General features: G+C 44.8%; 1 protein-coding gene across 2 annotated transcripts in view; it reads left to right on the top strand.

Moving 5' to 3' along the window:
• The window catches only part of LOC128667007 (butyrophilin subfamily 2 member A2), a 48,898-nt gene that overhangs the window by 4,963 nt on the left and 30,531 nt on the right, over positions 1-13,404 (top strand). For both annotated transcript variants that reach the window (XM_053721865.1, XM_053721863.1), the window contains exons 2-3: positions 9,118-9,465; positions 11,517-11,792. In XM_053721865.1, coding sequence (XP_053577840.1) covers positions 9,118-9,465; positions 11,517-11,792 — 624 coding nt within the window. The remainder of the gene's footprint in view (positions 1-9,117; positions 9,466-11,516; positions 11,793-13,404) is intronic.

Raw genomic sequence — 13,404 nt, 5'->3', positions numbered from 1 at the left:
CCCTAAACTGATATAAGCCGAATGGGGTGACAAATGCCGACTTGGGGATAGCCTCCGGGGCCAGGGGAATCTGCCAGTAACCTTTGCAGAGGTCAATAGTGGTCAGGTAATTTCCCCTGGCTATACGATCGAGTAGCTCGTCTACCCTGGGCATAGGGTAAGCGTCCGTCACGGTATTTTCATTGAGCCTCCGATAGTCTACGCAGAACCGGGTGGTCCCATCTTTCTTGGGCACCAAGACAACTGGGGAGGCCCATGGACTATCGGAGGGCTCAATTACCCTGAGCTGGAGCATCTCATCGATCTCCTTCTTCATTCCTGTCCTAACTGCTTCGGGGATTCGGTACGGAGCCTGGCGCAAGGGAGCTTGTCCCGGAGTATCTACCTGGTGGGTGGTTAAAGTAGTGTACCCTGGCTTCGGGGAGAAGGTGAGGTGTTTGGACTGGAGGAGTTGGTTGAGCTGCTCCCTTTCAGTGGGGCTAAGTCGGTCCCCTATCTGAACCTGCGCCACTATACCTGTGGGGAGACTCTTTTCTAATAGGTCTGGAATGGGTAAACTGTCGGGGTCTTCCTGAGGGGAACAACATACGGCCGTCACGTTCTCTGGTCGCTCAAAATATTCCTTGAGCATGTTTACATGGAATGTCTTTCTAAGATTGTTGTCATGGCAGCTAGCTATCACATAAGTGGTGTCTCCCCTTTTCTCTACGATCTGGTAGGGACCCTGCCAGGACGCCTGCAATTTGTCTGTCTTCACCGGCTTAAGTACTAACACCTTTTGTCCTATGGTGAAGATTCTCTTTCGGGCCCCCCGATCGTACCATACTTTCTGTCTTCTCTGGGCCAACTGGAGATTAGCCCGCACGGATTTGGCTAATTGCTCCATTCGGTCCCTGAGTTCCAGCACGTATGGCACAATGGGGACACCGTCAGCCTCCATCTCTCCCTCCCAGTGCTCCCGGATCAGGTTTAGGGGTCCCCGTACCTTTCTTCCGTAGAGCAACTTGAAGGGAGAGAACCCTGTCGTTTCCTGGGGCACCTCCCGATAAGCAAATAGGAGGTGCGGCAGGAAGCGTTCCCAGTCTCGGTATTCCTGAGTGAACGTCTTGAGCATTTGCTTGAGGGTCCCATTGAACCTCTCACACAGCCCGTTCGTCTGGGGGTGGTATGGGGAGCTCAGGAGGGACTTAATTTTGCAAACCTGCCAGAGTTGTTGGGTTAATTCAGCCGTAAATTGGGTGCCTCGTCGGATAGGATTTCTTTTGGAAATCCTACCCGGGAGAACACCTGTACTAGTGCATTCGCTACCGTATCCGCTTGTATGTTGGATAGGGCGACAGCCTCTGGGTACCTGGTAGCGTAGTCCACTACGGTAAGAATGTAGCGCTTACCGGAGGGACTAGGGGTAGCCAGTGGTCCCACTAGGTCAATAGCAACCCGGCTGAAGGGTTCCTCTACAATGGGCATATTTACTAGCTGGGCTTTAGGGTGATCACCTCGCCTTCCTACTCGTTGACACACATCGCAGGTGTTACAGTAAGTTCTAACGTCAGCGTGCACCCCTGGCCAAAAGAACGTGTGAGTAATGCGGTGTAGGGTACGGGTTACGGCTAGGTGGCCTGCTAAGGGGATGTCGTGGCCTATTTTGAGGATTTCTTGACGGTATTTGTGGGGCACTACCAGCTGTCGCCTACGCTGTCCCCTTTTCTCTGTCCAGCGGTATAGTTTCCCTTTTTCCCATAAGAATGTTTCGTTATCTGCCCCGCCCCCTCCGGTCTCTGCTCGTTCCCGGTACTTTTGTAAGGTCGGGTCAGTCTTAGACTCTGCCTCGAAAGCATCTGGGGTGTCCCAGGGTATGGGGCCTAACCTGTCAGGCAAGGTCGGGGTACGTCTTACCTGTGTCTCCCGCACTGGTGAGAGCTCTCGCTCCGTCCGGGCTTGGGCCCGTGTAGTCACTGGGTCCGCCTCGTTGTTGCATACTGGAGCATAGGCAGAAGTCATGGGGCCCAAATCGTTGCCCAGTAGTACTTCGGCAGGTAAATTATCCATTAGGCCCACGTTCACAGCCCCCTTTCCCGCTCCCCAATCAAGATGCACTTTAGCTGTTGGAATTTTGTACACATCCCCCCCCGCCACTCTAACGGCCACAGTCTGTCCGGATCGCTTGTGCTCTGGCACCAAATGACTCTGTACCAGCGTGATAGTAGCCCCTGTGTCTCGCAATCCCTCGGTAGATCGCCCCTCGAGCCATACCCTCTGCCGATGGTGCTGGCGGTTATCTGAGGCAGCATATACAGGGTCTGCCTCGTGAAGCGGCCCCACATATCCCTCCATAGGGGCCTCTTGGTTAACACAGAGGGCCCGGGCCGGACGATAGGACCCAGAGGGGTAATTGTAATTCCTGGGTGTCTGGTGCGTATTAAGGGGTCAGCTAGCCATGAAATGCCCTGGTTGCTTGCATCGGTGGCAAGTCGGTCTGGGACGCTCAGAGCTGTTATTGGGTGGTCCTGAGTTTCGGACGGGCCCTGTGGGCACCGGGGCTCGGAATTCAGCATGAGGGGGTGCACGGTAAACCTCTCTGGGTTCGTCGACCCGTGCTGGAGCTCGGTAGTTCATGGGTTCGTGAAGACGGGAGTCATAATGTTCATCGGCCAATTTGGCTGCTTCTTCTAAGGTAGAAGGCCGCCTGTCTCGCAGCCATTCCTTCCCTTGCTGTTCCATGCCATTATAAAAATGTTCTAAGAGAAACAATTGTAAAATTTCCTCCCCAGTCACCGCTTTACTTCCGCTCAGCCAGTGATTTGCCGCTCTCCGCATTCGGTGCGCCCATTCCATATGGGTATCGTTAGGCTTCTTTTCCGTGCCCCGAAACTGTCTGCGATACGTGTCCGGAGTTACAGCGTACCGTCGCAACAGTGTCTCCTTAACTAGCTCATACTGTGTCACTTCCTCAGCACCCAGAGTACGAAAGGCTTCCAGGGCTCGCCCGGATAGTTTCCCAGACAATATCGTGGGCCACTCTCTGTTGGGAATCTGGTGCAGGGCACATTGCCTTTCGAAGTCCACCAAATATTCATCAATCCCTGTCTCGCTCTCTAGAAAGGGTCGAAATGCCGCATAGGGTATCTTGGGCCTCCCAGCATTTTCGACAGGGATGATTACCTGCGGGGCTTCAGCATTGCGGTGTGTGTTCGCTAGGTTGAGCTCGTGGGCTCGAGTCTCTCGTATATCCTCGTCCGCCTCCGCCATCAACTGCTGTACCAATTCCATGGAGGGGTTCGGCCCGTATAATGAGAGCCTTTCCCGAACAATCCTGGTTTTTTCGTCACTAATCGTGGTCGGTGTTTCCGCCATTGTGAAGCACTGATCCAGTTCGGTCAATTCTGCGATCAGCTCTCTCCTCGGCCGGTTGCTGGCGTACCCCCCTCTGCTTTCAAGTAAATCCTTTAGGGTTGTACGCTTCAATTTTTCGTAAGCGCTCTCCATCCGTTCTGTACCTCTCCTAGGAAATCCAGGAAAATCCCGCCGCTGCCGCCAAATGTTACGGTTACCCTTAGTCTCGCTGAGAGATGGACCGCTTAGTAGCCTGGATCCCTATTGCTAAAGAGGGGAGAAGCTGCTTTCCATAGTATTCTATATGAGTCTCGCAAATATAGAATAATCTCCCTTAGCTGCAGTACAGCTAGGATACCCTTCTGCCCACAAAAACGAGTCAACGCTGCGATTGAGGGTCAAACAAGAACTCAGGACTGGGATGCCCAGCCTGCTTTTTATTAAGGTTACATGCACACAGGGCACTCCCAGGGGGAGAGGGGGGGAGCACAAAATCCCCCATCACACATTTAGATAGAGAGCACTGTCCTTTGACAGGCCACAATAGGATTACAGTACTTAAGATAACAAGTTTACAAGTTCATCTTATCAATTAGCAGTCTGGCTCCAGAGGTGATTAGACAATGGGATTGGTTATCCCTAAACTTAGAGCTGAGGCCAGCAAATGTGTATTTAGGCAATAGTTTCTAAAAGCTGAAAAAAAAGAGTTAACTCTTTATGAAATGATACTTGTTATGGTTTTCTTGGAGCCCTTCTTAGGCGCTGGCTTGCTGGTTCAGGCATTGCTGCTGGGAAATAAGCTCTTCACAACAAAATAACTAATGCTTCTGTAACAGGACTTAGCGTCCTTTAAATTTAAACTTGAACACCTTCGTCTGTTACTCAGGGAGGTCTTAGCAACTCTGGATGATTGTGAACCCATTACAGACAAAAAGAGAGACGTTCTTACATTGTGTAAAAGACCTCTAATCCATGGGAGTAATTTGTCCTGTTCCAAAACTGGAACAGGGACAGGGACAGGGGTTTTACTCAAACCTTTTTGTGGTTCCCAAAAAAGAGGGAACTTTCAGACCTATTTTGGATTTAAAGTTCCTGAACAAATTTCTCAGGGTCCCATCGTTCAAGATGGAGACTATACGAACAATCTTACCAATGATCCAGGAGGGTCAATACATGACCACCGTGGACCTAAAGGATGCGTACCTTCACATTCCTATCCACAAGGATCATCATCCGTTTCTAAGGTTTGCCTTTCTAGAAAAGCATTATCAGTTTGTGGCCCTTCCCTTTGGGTTGGCCACAACTCCAAGAATCTTCACAAAAGTGCTAGGGTCCCTTCTAGCGGTCCTCAGGCCGCGGGGCATAGCAGTGACGCCCTATCTGGACGATATTTTGGTTCAGGCGTCAACTTATCATCTGACCAAATCTCACATGGACATTGTACTGTCCTTTCTAAAAACTCACGGTTGGAAAGTGAATATAGAAAAGAGTTCACTTCTTCCACAAATGAGAGTTCCATTCTTAGGAACTCTGATAGACTCAGTAGACATGAAAATATTCCTGACGGAGGTCAGAAAATCAAAGATTCTAAATACTTGCCGAGCTCTTCAGTCCATTCCTCGGCCATCAGTGGCGCAGTGTATGGAGGTCATTGGATTAATGGTAGCAGCGATGGACATCGTCCCATTTGCTCGCTTTCATCTCAGGCCACTGCAACTATGCATCCTCAGACAGTGGAATGGGGATTATGCAAATTTATCTCCTCAGATAAATCTGGATCAAGAGACCAGAGACTCTCTTCTTTGGTGGTTGTCACAGGATCATCTGTCTCAGGGAATGTGCTTCCGCAGGCCAGCATGGGTAATCGTGACAATGGACGCCAGCCTCCTGGGCTGGGGTGCAGTCTGGAATTCCCTGAATGCTCAGGGAACCTGGACTCCAATGGAGTCTCAGTTGCCAATCAATATTCTGGAACTGAGAGCAATTTTCAATGCACTTCAGGCGTGGCCTCAGCTGGCTCTGACCAAGTTCATAAGATTCCAGTCAGACAATGTCACGACTGTAGCATATATCAATCATCAAGGGGGAACAAGAAGTTCCCTTGCAATGATAGAGGTATCAAAGATAATCCGATGGGCAGAGATTCACTCATCTTTCAGCAATCCACATCCCAGGAGTTGAGAACTGGGAGGCGGATTTTCTAAGTCGTTAGACTTTTCATCCGGGGGAGTGGGAACTCCATCCGGAGGTATTTGCATCATTGATTCATCAATGGGGCAAACCGAAATTGGATCTGATGGCATCTCGACAGAATGCCAAACTTCCTCGCTATGGGTCCAGGTCAAGGGATCCCCAGGCTGTACTGATAGATACGCTAGCAGTACCTTGGTCGTTCAACCTGGCTTATGTGTTTCCACCTTTTCCTCTCCTGCCTCATGTGATTGCAAGAATCAAACAGCTTCAGTAATTCTAATAGCGCCTGCGTGGCCAAGCAGGACTTGGTATGCGGATCTGGTGGATATGTCTTCTCTGCCACTGCAGAGACTACCATTGAGACAGGACCTTCTCATTCAAGGTCCGTTCCAACATCCAAATCTAAATTCTATGCAGCTCACTGCCTGTAGATTGAACGCTTCATTTTATCTAAGCAGGGATTCTCTGAGTCGGTCATTGATACTCTGATTCAGGCTCGCAAGCCTGTCACTAGAAAGATTTACCATAAAATATGGCGTAAATATCTTTATTGGTGTGAATCCAAAGGTTACTCATGGAGTAAGATTAGGATTCCTAGGATCTTGTCCTTTCTCCAAGAAGGATTGGAAAAAGGACTATCTGCTAGTTCTCTAAAAGGACAAATTTCTACTTTGTCAATTTTATTACACAAGCGCCTGGCGGATGTCCCAGACGTTCAGTCTTTTTGTCAGGCTTTAATCAGAATCAAGCCTGTGTTTAAATCTGCTGCTCCACCATGGAGTCTGAATTTAGTTCTTAAGCTTCTTCAAGGGATTCTGTTTGAACCCATGCATTCCATAGATATTAAACTGTTATCTTGGAAGGTTTTATTTTTAGTTGCTATCGCTTCTGTTCGAAGAGTTTCTGAACTTTCTGCTTTACAATGTGATTCGCCTTATCTTATATTCTATTCTGATAAGGTGGTTTTACGTACTAAACCTGGATTCCTTCCTAAGGTTGTTTCTGATAAGAATATTAATCAGGAAATTGTTGTTCCTTCCTTGTGTCCTAATCCTTCTTAGGACACAAGAAGGAACGTCTATTATATAACTTGGATGTGGTCCGTGCTTTAAAGTTTTACTTACAAGCGACCAAGGATTTCAGACAAACATCCTCTCTTTTTGTTGTTTATTCTGGAAAAGGTAGGGGTCAAAAAGCTACGGCTACCTCTCTTTTTGGCTGAAAAGCATCATCCGCCTGGCATATGAGACTGCTGGACAGCAGCCTCCTGAAAAAATGACGGCTTATTCTACTAGAGCTGTGGCTTCAACATGGGCTTTCAAAAACGATGCTTCTGTTGAACAGATTTGTAAGGCTGCGACTTGGTCCTCCCTTCATACTTTTTCCAAATTTTACAAATTTGATACTTTTGCTTCTTCTGAGGCTATTTTTGGGAGAAAGGTTCTTCAAGCAGTGGTGCCTTCCGTTTAGGTTCCTGTCTTGTCCCTCCCTTTCATCCGTGGCCTAAAGCTTTGGTATTGGTATCCCACAAGTAAGGATGAAACCCGTGGACTCGGCATATCTTGTAAAAGAAAAGGAAATTTATGCTTACCTGATAAATTGATTTCTTTTACGATATGCCGAGTCCACGGCCCACCCTGTCATTTTAAGACAGGATTTATTTTATTTTTTCAAAACCTCAGTCACCTCTGCACCTTTTAGCTTTTCCTTTCTCTTCCTATACCTGCGGTCGAATGACTGGGGGGAGGAGTTAGGGGAGGAGCTAGTAACAGCTCTGCTGTGGTGCTCTTTGCCACTTCCTGTTATCAGGAGGATAATATCCCACAAGTAAGGATGAAACCCGTGGACTCGGCATATCGTAAAAGAAATCAATTTATCAGGTAAGCATAAATTTCCTTTTTTCTTGGCTAAATTACATAAAAAGGGGACAAAAAATAAATAATGAAAATATGTTGCACAGTTGTTTATGCGTATTATGCATAACTAAACATTTTATATAAAAAATCTCTTTAAAGGCACAGTGAAGTCCAAAAAAAAACTTTCATGATTCAGATAGGGCATGTCATTTCAAACAACTTTCCAATTACTTTTATCACCAATTTGTCTTTGTTCTCTTGGTATTTTTATTTGAAAGTTAAACCTAGGTAGACTCATATGCTACTTTCTTAGACCTTGAAGGCAACCTCTTATGTGAATGTATTTTTACAGTTTTTCACCACTAGAGGGCATAAGTTAATGTGTGCCATATAACATATAACATTTCTGGAGTTGACTGTCATAGTAGATATTTTGGTAAAGCGAGAAACAAGCTAAAATGAGAGCATATACCCAAAAACATCTAAAACACAATCATTCCTTTTATATTTTAAAGGGACTTTATACTCAAAAAATTGTAAGTGTTCCATTTAAAGGAGATCATTTCAAAATGTATTGCAGAGCTTCCTTTTTTGAATGAATGTTCCTGAGCATTTTTTTTCTGTAGGAGTTGTCTCTGTTAGCCAGTGAGCAATAGATATCTAGGTATTGGTTGCACTCTCTGTTAGTGTCATTTTAATTTTCATGCAAAATAAATAAATAAATACAAACTAACGTTCAACCGCTGCTCTTTTATACAAAAAGGGTAAGTACAATGTCCCTTTCATTTTGAACTATAGCCCTTATAATACACTATAGTTTAGAGATAGCTTACTTTCATTTTTATCTGGCAATGGCTGTACGCAGGAATTGAGAAAATATACTCATGGAGCTATTCAAAATATGGAAGTAAATCTGAAACATTATTAAAATTGTGTGCCCTTTCTGAATCATGAAAGTTTAATTTTGACATGAGTGTCCCTTTAATCACTGCATAAAAGGGCTATTAAAGGGACACTCAAGTCAAAATTAAACTTTCATTATTTAGATAGAGCATGCAAATTTAAAGAACTTTCCATTTTACTTCCATTAACAAAATGTGCAGTTTTTTTATAGTTACACTTTTTGAGTAACCAGATCCTACAGAGCATGCGCAGAATAAACGTTTATGCATTTGTGATTGGCTAATGTCTGTCACAAGGTACGTGTATGCATTTGTGATTGGCTGATGGCTGTCACATGATACAGTGGGAGTGGAAATAGATGTAATTTTTAAAATTGTCAGAAAAAAATCTACTACTCCTTTGAAGTTCAAACTAAGTGCTATTGCATTGTCTTGTTATCTTGCATTTGTTGAGTATCTACTGTGTTGACTGGTCCTTTAATTGAGTGGCCTGGTCCCTGTAGCTCTCTAGCAGTACTTAGAGAAGGGCACAGCAAGACGGATTTGACACTCACCTTAGTGCAGTCCACTAGGTCACGTTACATTATCCATTTGCAAGAGGACTAGATGGCAGCACTATTTCCTGCCATGTTGTGCTCCAGACATCTTCCTAGTATAATATGGGAATGAAGCACATTTGATAATAGAAATAAATTAGAAACATTTTTAAAATTGTATTCTCTGTCTGAATCACAAAAGAAAATGTATGAGTTTCATATCCCTTTAACAGAACTGTTCTCTTTTTTTTGCATTGATCGTCCTTTTCTTTTCTTGATATTTCCTTGCTTTCTTAGCCAAGTTTCAGGTGCAGTCAGAGGAGAAATTGGTGGCAGCAGTGGGATCAGATATTCTATTACCCTGCAACCTTTCACCACCTCTCAATAGGACTGGATTAGAAATACGCTGGTTCTACAATCTCTTTCATAGCATAGTATTTCTGATGAGAGAAGGAAGGGAAGAAAGACAGGATCAGATTGCAGAGTTTCGTGGGAGAGCATTTCTCAGGGACGGCCCAGAGACTGGAGACCTGGCGCTCTCATTGCTCAACGTCCGTCTCTCTGATGCTGGAGCATTTCACTGCTTTGTGGAGGATGTCAGCAATCAAATCTATGAAGAAGCAGTTGTGAATCTCAGCATTGTGGGTCAGTCTCTCATGATCACTTAATACTGTCTTTGTGCACCTTTAAAGGGACATTAAACACTAAATACATTTCAGGCACCTCCCTCTAATTATGGGTGCCACCATTTTGGAACCTAATTTACACTGCAGGTATATATATAGTAACATAGTAGATGAGGTTGAAAAAAGACAGAAGTCTGTCAAGTTAAACCTATACACATCTAATCTTAAATTACTCCCATTAAAAAGATGACCCATTTAACACAAGCAATCATATCTATGAATTCGGTTTCTAACCAGAAATGTATCCAAACCATTTTTAAATATATCAAGGGTATTGGCATTCACTACCTCCTTAGGTAACGAGTTCCACAACTTTATTACTCTTACAGTGAAAAAACATTTCCTTTGCAGGAGATTCAATCTCCTTTCCACCAGCCTTAAATTGTGACCTTTTTTCACAAACAATTTTCTTGGAATAAACAGAGCTTCTGTCATCTCTGTATATGGGGCTTGAATATATTTATATAAAGTAATCATGTCACCTCTCCTTCATATGAAGGTGAGTTACTGCATATGTGCAAACAAGTCACCGTTGGGATGTAGTGAGCGCTAGATTCCAACATGGCAGCACCAATGACTAGAGGAAGGCGGGAAATAACCTTAATACTATGGTTATAATATGCATTTTGTATTTAATGTCCCTTAAATTGTGAATGTGTCTCTCACGTTGTCTTATTTATGTCTCTCATCACAATCTTTTCCTCTATAATGTGTCCTTTTTAGCCTGATTTTTCTCTCCCTCTCCTGATTTGAGATGGGCCTGTATTGTTCTAGCATCTGTATTAGACTGCTTTATATCCTGCTTCACTCACTCTATATGTAACCGTTTTAGTTGTACTCTCATATCTCTCTCAGCCTCCTTCAAACCCCCCTTGCTCTGTGTATTCCAGCTATAACTATCTTACTAATGTGTGGTGTCTCACAGCTTTCTCTAGCGCTCTTGTACTCTCCACTGAGTCGGACTGTTATCTGTCTGTTTCTGCATTGTGTTTATTATTTTTGGTATCTTTCTCTTTACATAAATGTTCTGCGGTGTCTCTCATTTCCCTTTGTCTTGTAGGTCTGTCTGACCTTTCTTTACACCCTCCCTCCTTTCTACCTCCCCTTCCTTCTTCTTCTACCTCTGTTCCTTCATTCCTTTCCTCGCTTCTGCCTTCCCTACCTCCCTCTCATTCCTTCATTTCCTCCTTCCCCCCTCCCTTTTCTTACCTCCCTTCTATTCCTCCTTTCCATTCCTTCCTACATCCTACCATCCCTCATTCCTTCCCTCTCTCTTTCCATCACTCCCTCCCTCCTTCCTTCCCTCCCTCTGGCCTCAATTCCCTTCTTCTTTTCTTACCTTCCTCCCACCTTCCCTCTCTCCTTCCTTCCTCATTCACCCCTCCTTATACCCCCTGACTTCCCTCTTTCCTTTCATCTGTCCTTCCATCTCTACTTCATTCCATCCCTCCTTTATTTCCTACCTCCCTCTCCCCCTCCCTTTTCTTACCTCCCTTCTATTCCTCCCCCCTTACCATTCCTTCCTACATTCTACCATCCCTCATTCCTTCCCTCTCTCTTTCCATCACTCCCTCCTTCCTTCCCTCCCTCTGGCCTCAATTCCCTTCTTCTTTTCTTACCTCTCTCCCACCTTCCCTCTCTCCTTCCTCCCATTTCTTCCTCATTCACCCCTCCTTTAACCCCCTGACTTCCCTCTTTCCTTTCATCTGTCCTTCCCTCTCTACTTCATTCCATCCCTCCTTTATTTCCTACCTCCCTCTCCCCCCTTCCTTCCCTCCCTTTTCTTATCTCCCTTCCTCTCCCTCCTTCCTTCCTTTCATCTATCCCTCCCTCCTTTCCATTCCTTCCTAAATCTTCATTCCTTCCCTCTCTCTTTCCATCACGCCCTCCTTCGTCCTTTCATTGCTTCTTTCCTCCCTCCATCCCTCGTTTCCTTACACTCCCTCTCTTCCTTTGTACTTTACTTCTCTCCCTTACCACCCCCTCTCTCCCCCTTCCTTTCATACACAGGTAAGGGTTCTCCGCCTCACATAGACATCTCGCTACAAGGCAGCTTTATTCGACTCTCCTGCTTCTCATCTGGGTGGTATCCTGAACAGAAAACTCATTGGCTGAGAAATAACAAAACTATCAAACCGGACTCTGAAGCATCCCACAAACAAAGTGATGGTCTCTTCACAACAGAGAGTGAAATTCTCCTGAATTCATCATCCGAGGGTCATTTTTACTGTGGAGTGAAACATAGTCTGTCTGGTCTAGAAACTGGCGCCTACATAATTGTCTCAGGTATGGATATGTAGCCTGTGATTCATTTTTTTTTTATTTTTTTTTAAATGATGGCAAATCCTAGCATTTTTGAAACACTAGGATTTACCAGTGCATAAAATACTTAATGCTGAAATTTCGTTGCAGTGTTGGCTGCGCTGAGAGCCTCAGGCCGCCCATGGCAGAACGCTATTTTGCAGTAACAGCTATCCGGCATAATGCCAGCTGGCCCGCACGGCTATTGGCTAAGAGGTGAAAACATCACCTTATTGACAAAATAGCATTGTGCTGTGGGCGGCCTGAGGCGCACAGCGCAGCATACGCTACAGACAAATCAAGGAACTTTCAGCATGAAGTATTTTATACCTTTATTTGTTGCACCGGCAAATCAGGATTTACTATGACTTTAAGCTTTTTAAATTCAGAAATCAATGTACCAAAGACTACAATAGTAGCTCTCTTATTGTCTTGTCTATTAACTTCTTCCATAAAAGGGCCAGTCATTGTAAGCAAAACGTTATTGGCATTAAAATCAATAGTAGCAATAATCTTCAATAGCTCTATAATTAGTCGTCAAAAGTGCAGTTTTTATAAATATTTAGGATGGTCTTTTGTTAGTTTTTTATTTTTTTATTATTTATTTAACACCAACAGGAGGTACAGCATATAAATCATACAGATGACGTCTTACCGAGCGTACATATAACAGAATAAATAAACATAAATCTGTATGCTTTCAATTCAAAGAAAGAGGAAGAGAATAAATCAAAATAGCATCCTATGCAAAAACCAGCAGTATTAAATTTCCTGTAATCCAACTGTTGGGATTTTCTACGGATATTTTCTTATAACACAAAACTCGACAAATCAATAGACCATGTATATAAAGGAACAAACAGCAATGGAAACGAGAGGGAGAGAAGAAAAAAAAAAGGGGGGGGGAGGGAAGTAGCGTTTGGATAGTTAGGGCGAATGTATTGGGATCGATACTTTGATTCGAGAAGTCTTACTCCCTTAGCCTGACCAGCTATAAGGTAAATGTCCAGCGAAAATGTTCATTTGAACATACGCAGAATTTATTATTTGTTTCACTAGTTGAATTTGCATTGCATCGGAGAGAGAACAGATAAATCCAGTCCATTTTTTAAAGTAAATAGCCAATTGTGTGTCAGTCAGATTCTGCAACCCATATTGCTCTGCTACGCATTGGCCCCTATTTAAGAAAGTCTGGCGGACCTGATCCGACAGTGCTGATCAGGTCCGCCAGACCTCGCTGAATACGGCGCCGTATTCAGCATTGCACCAACAGCTCACAAGAGGCTCGCCAGAAACACGGGGCATCAAGCTCACAAGAGCTGCTGGTGCAACGCCGCCCCCTGCAGACTCGCGGCCAATGAGCCGCCAGCAGGGGGGTGTCAATCAACCCGATCGTACTCGATCGGGTTGATTTCCGGCGATGTCTGTCCGCCTGCTCAGAGCAGGTGGACAGGTTATGGAGCAGGGGTCTTTGTGACCGCTGCTTCAAAACTGCTGTTTCTGGCGAGCCTGCAGGGGCATCAAGCTCCATTCTGAGCTTGATAGATAGGACCCATTGTGTAACCACTGTCTGTTTAAATACTGAAAATGTTGGAGT

Source organism: Bombina bombina, chromosome 7 (genome assembly GCF_027579735.1).
Source record: "Bombina bombina isolate aBomBom1 chromosome 7, aBomBom1.pri, whole genome shotgun sequence".
Taxonomy (NCBI): Eukaryota; Metazoa; Chordata; class Amphibia; order Anura; family Bombinatoridae; genus Bombina; species Bombina bombina.
Note: the sequence above shows the minus strand (reverse complement) of the source record. Positions and strands in the feature narration are given on the sequence as shown.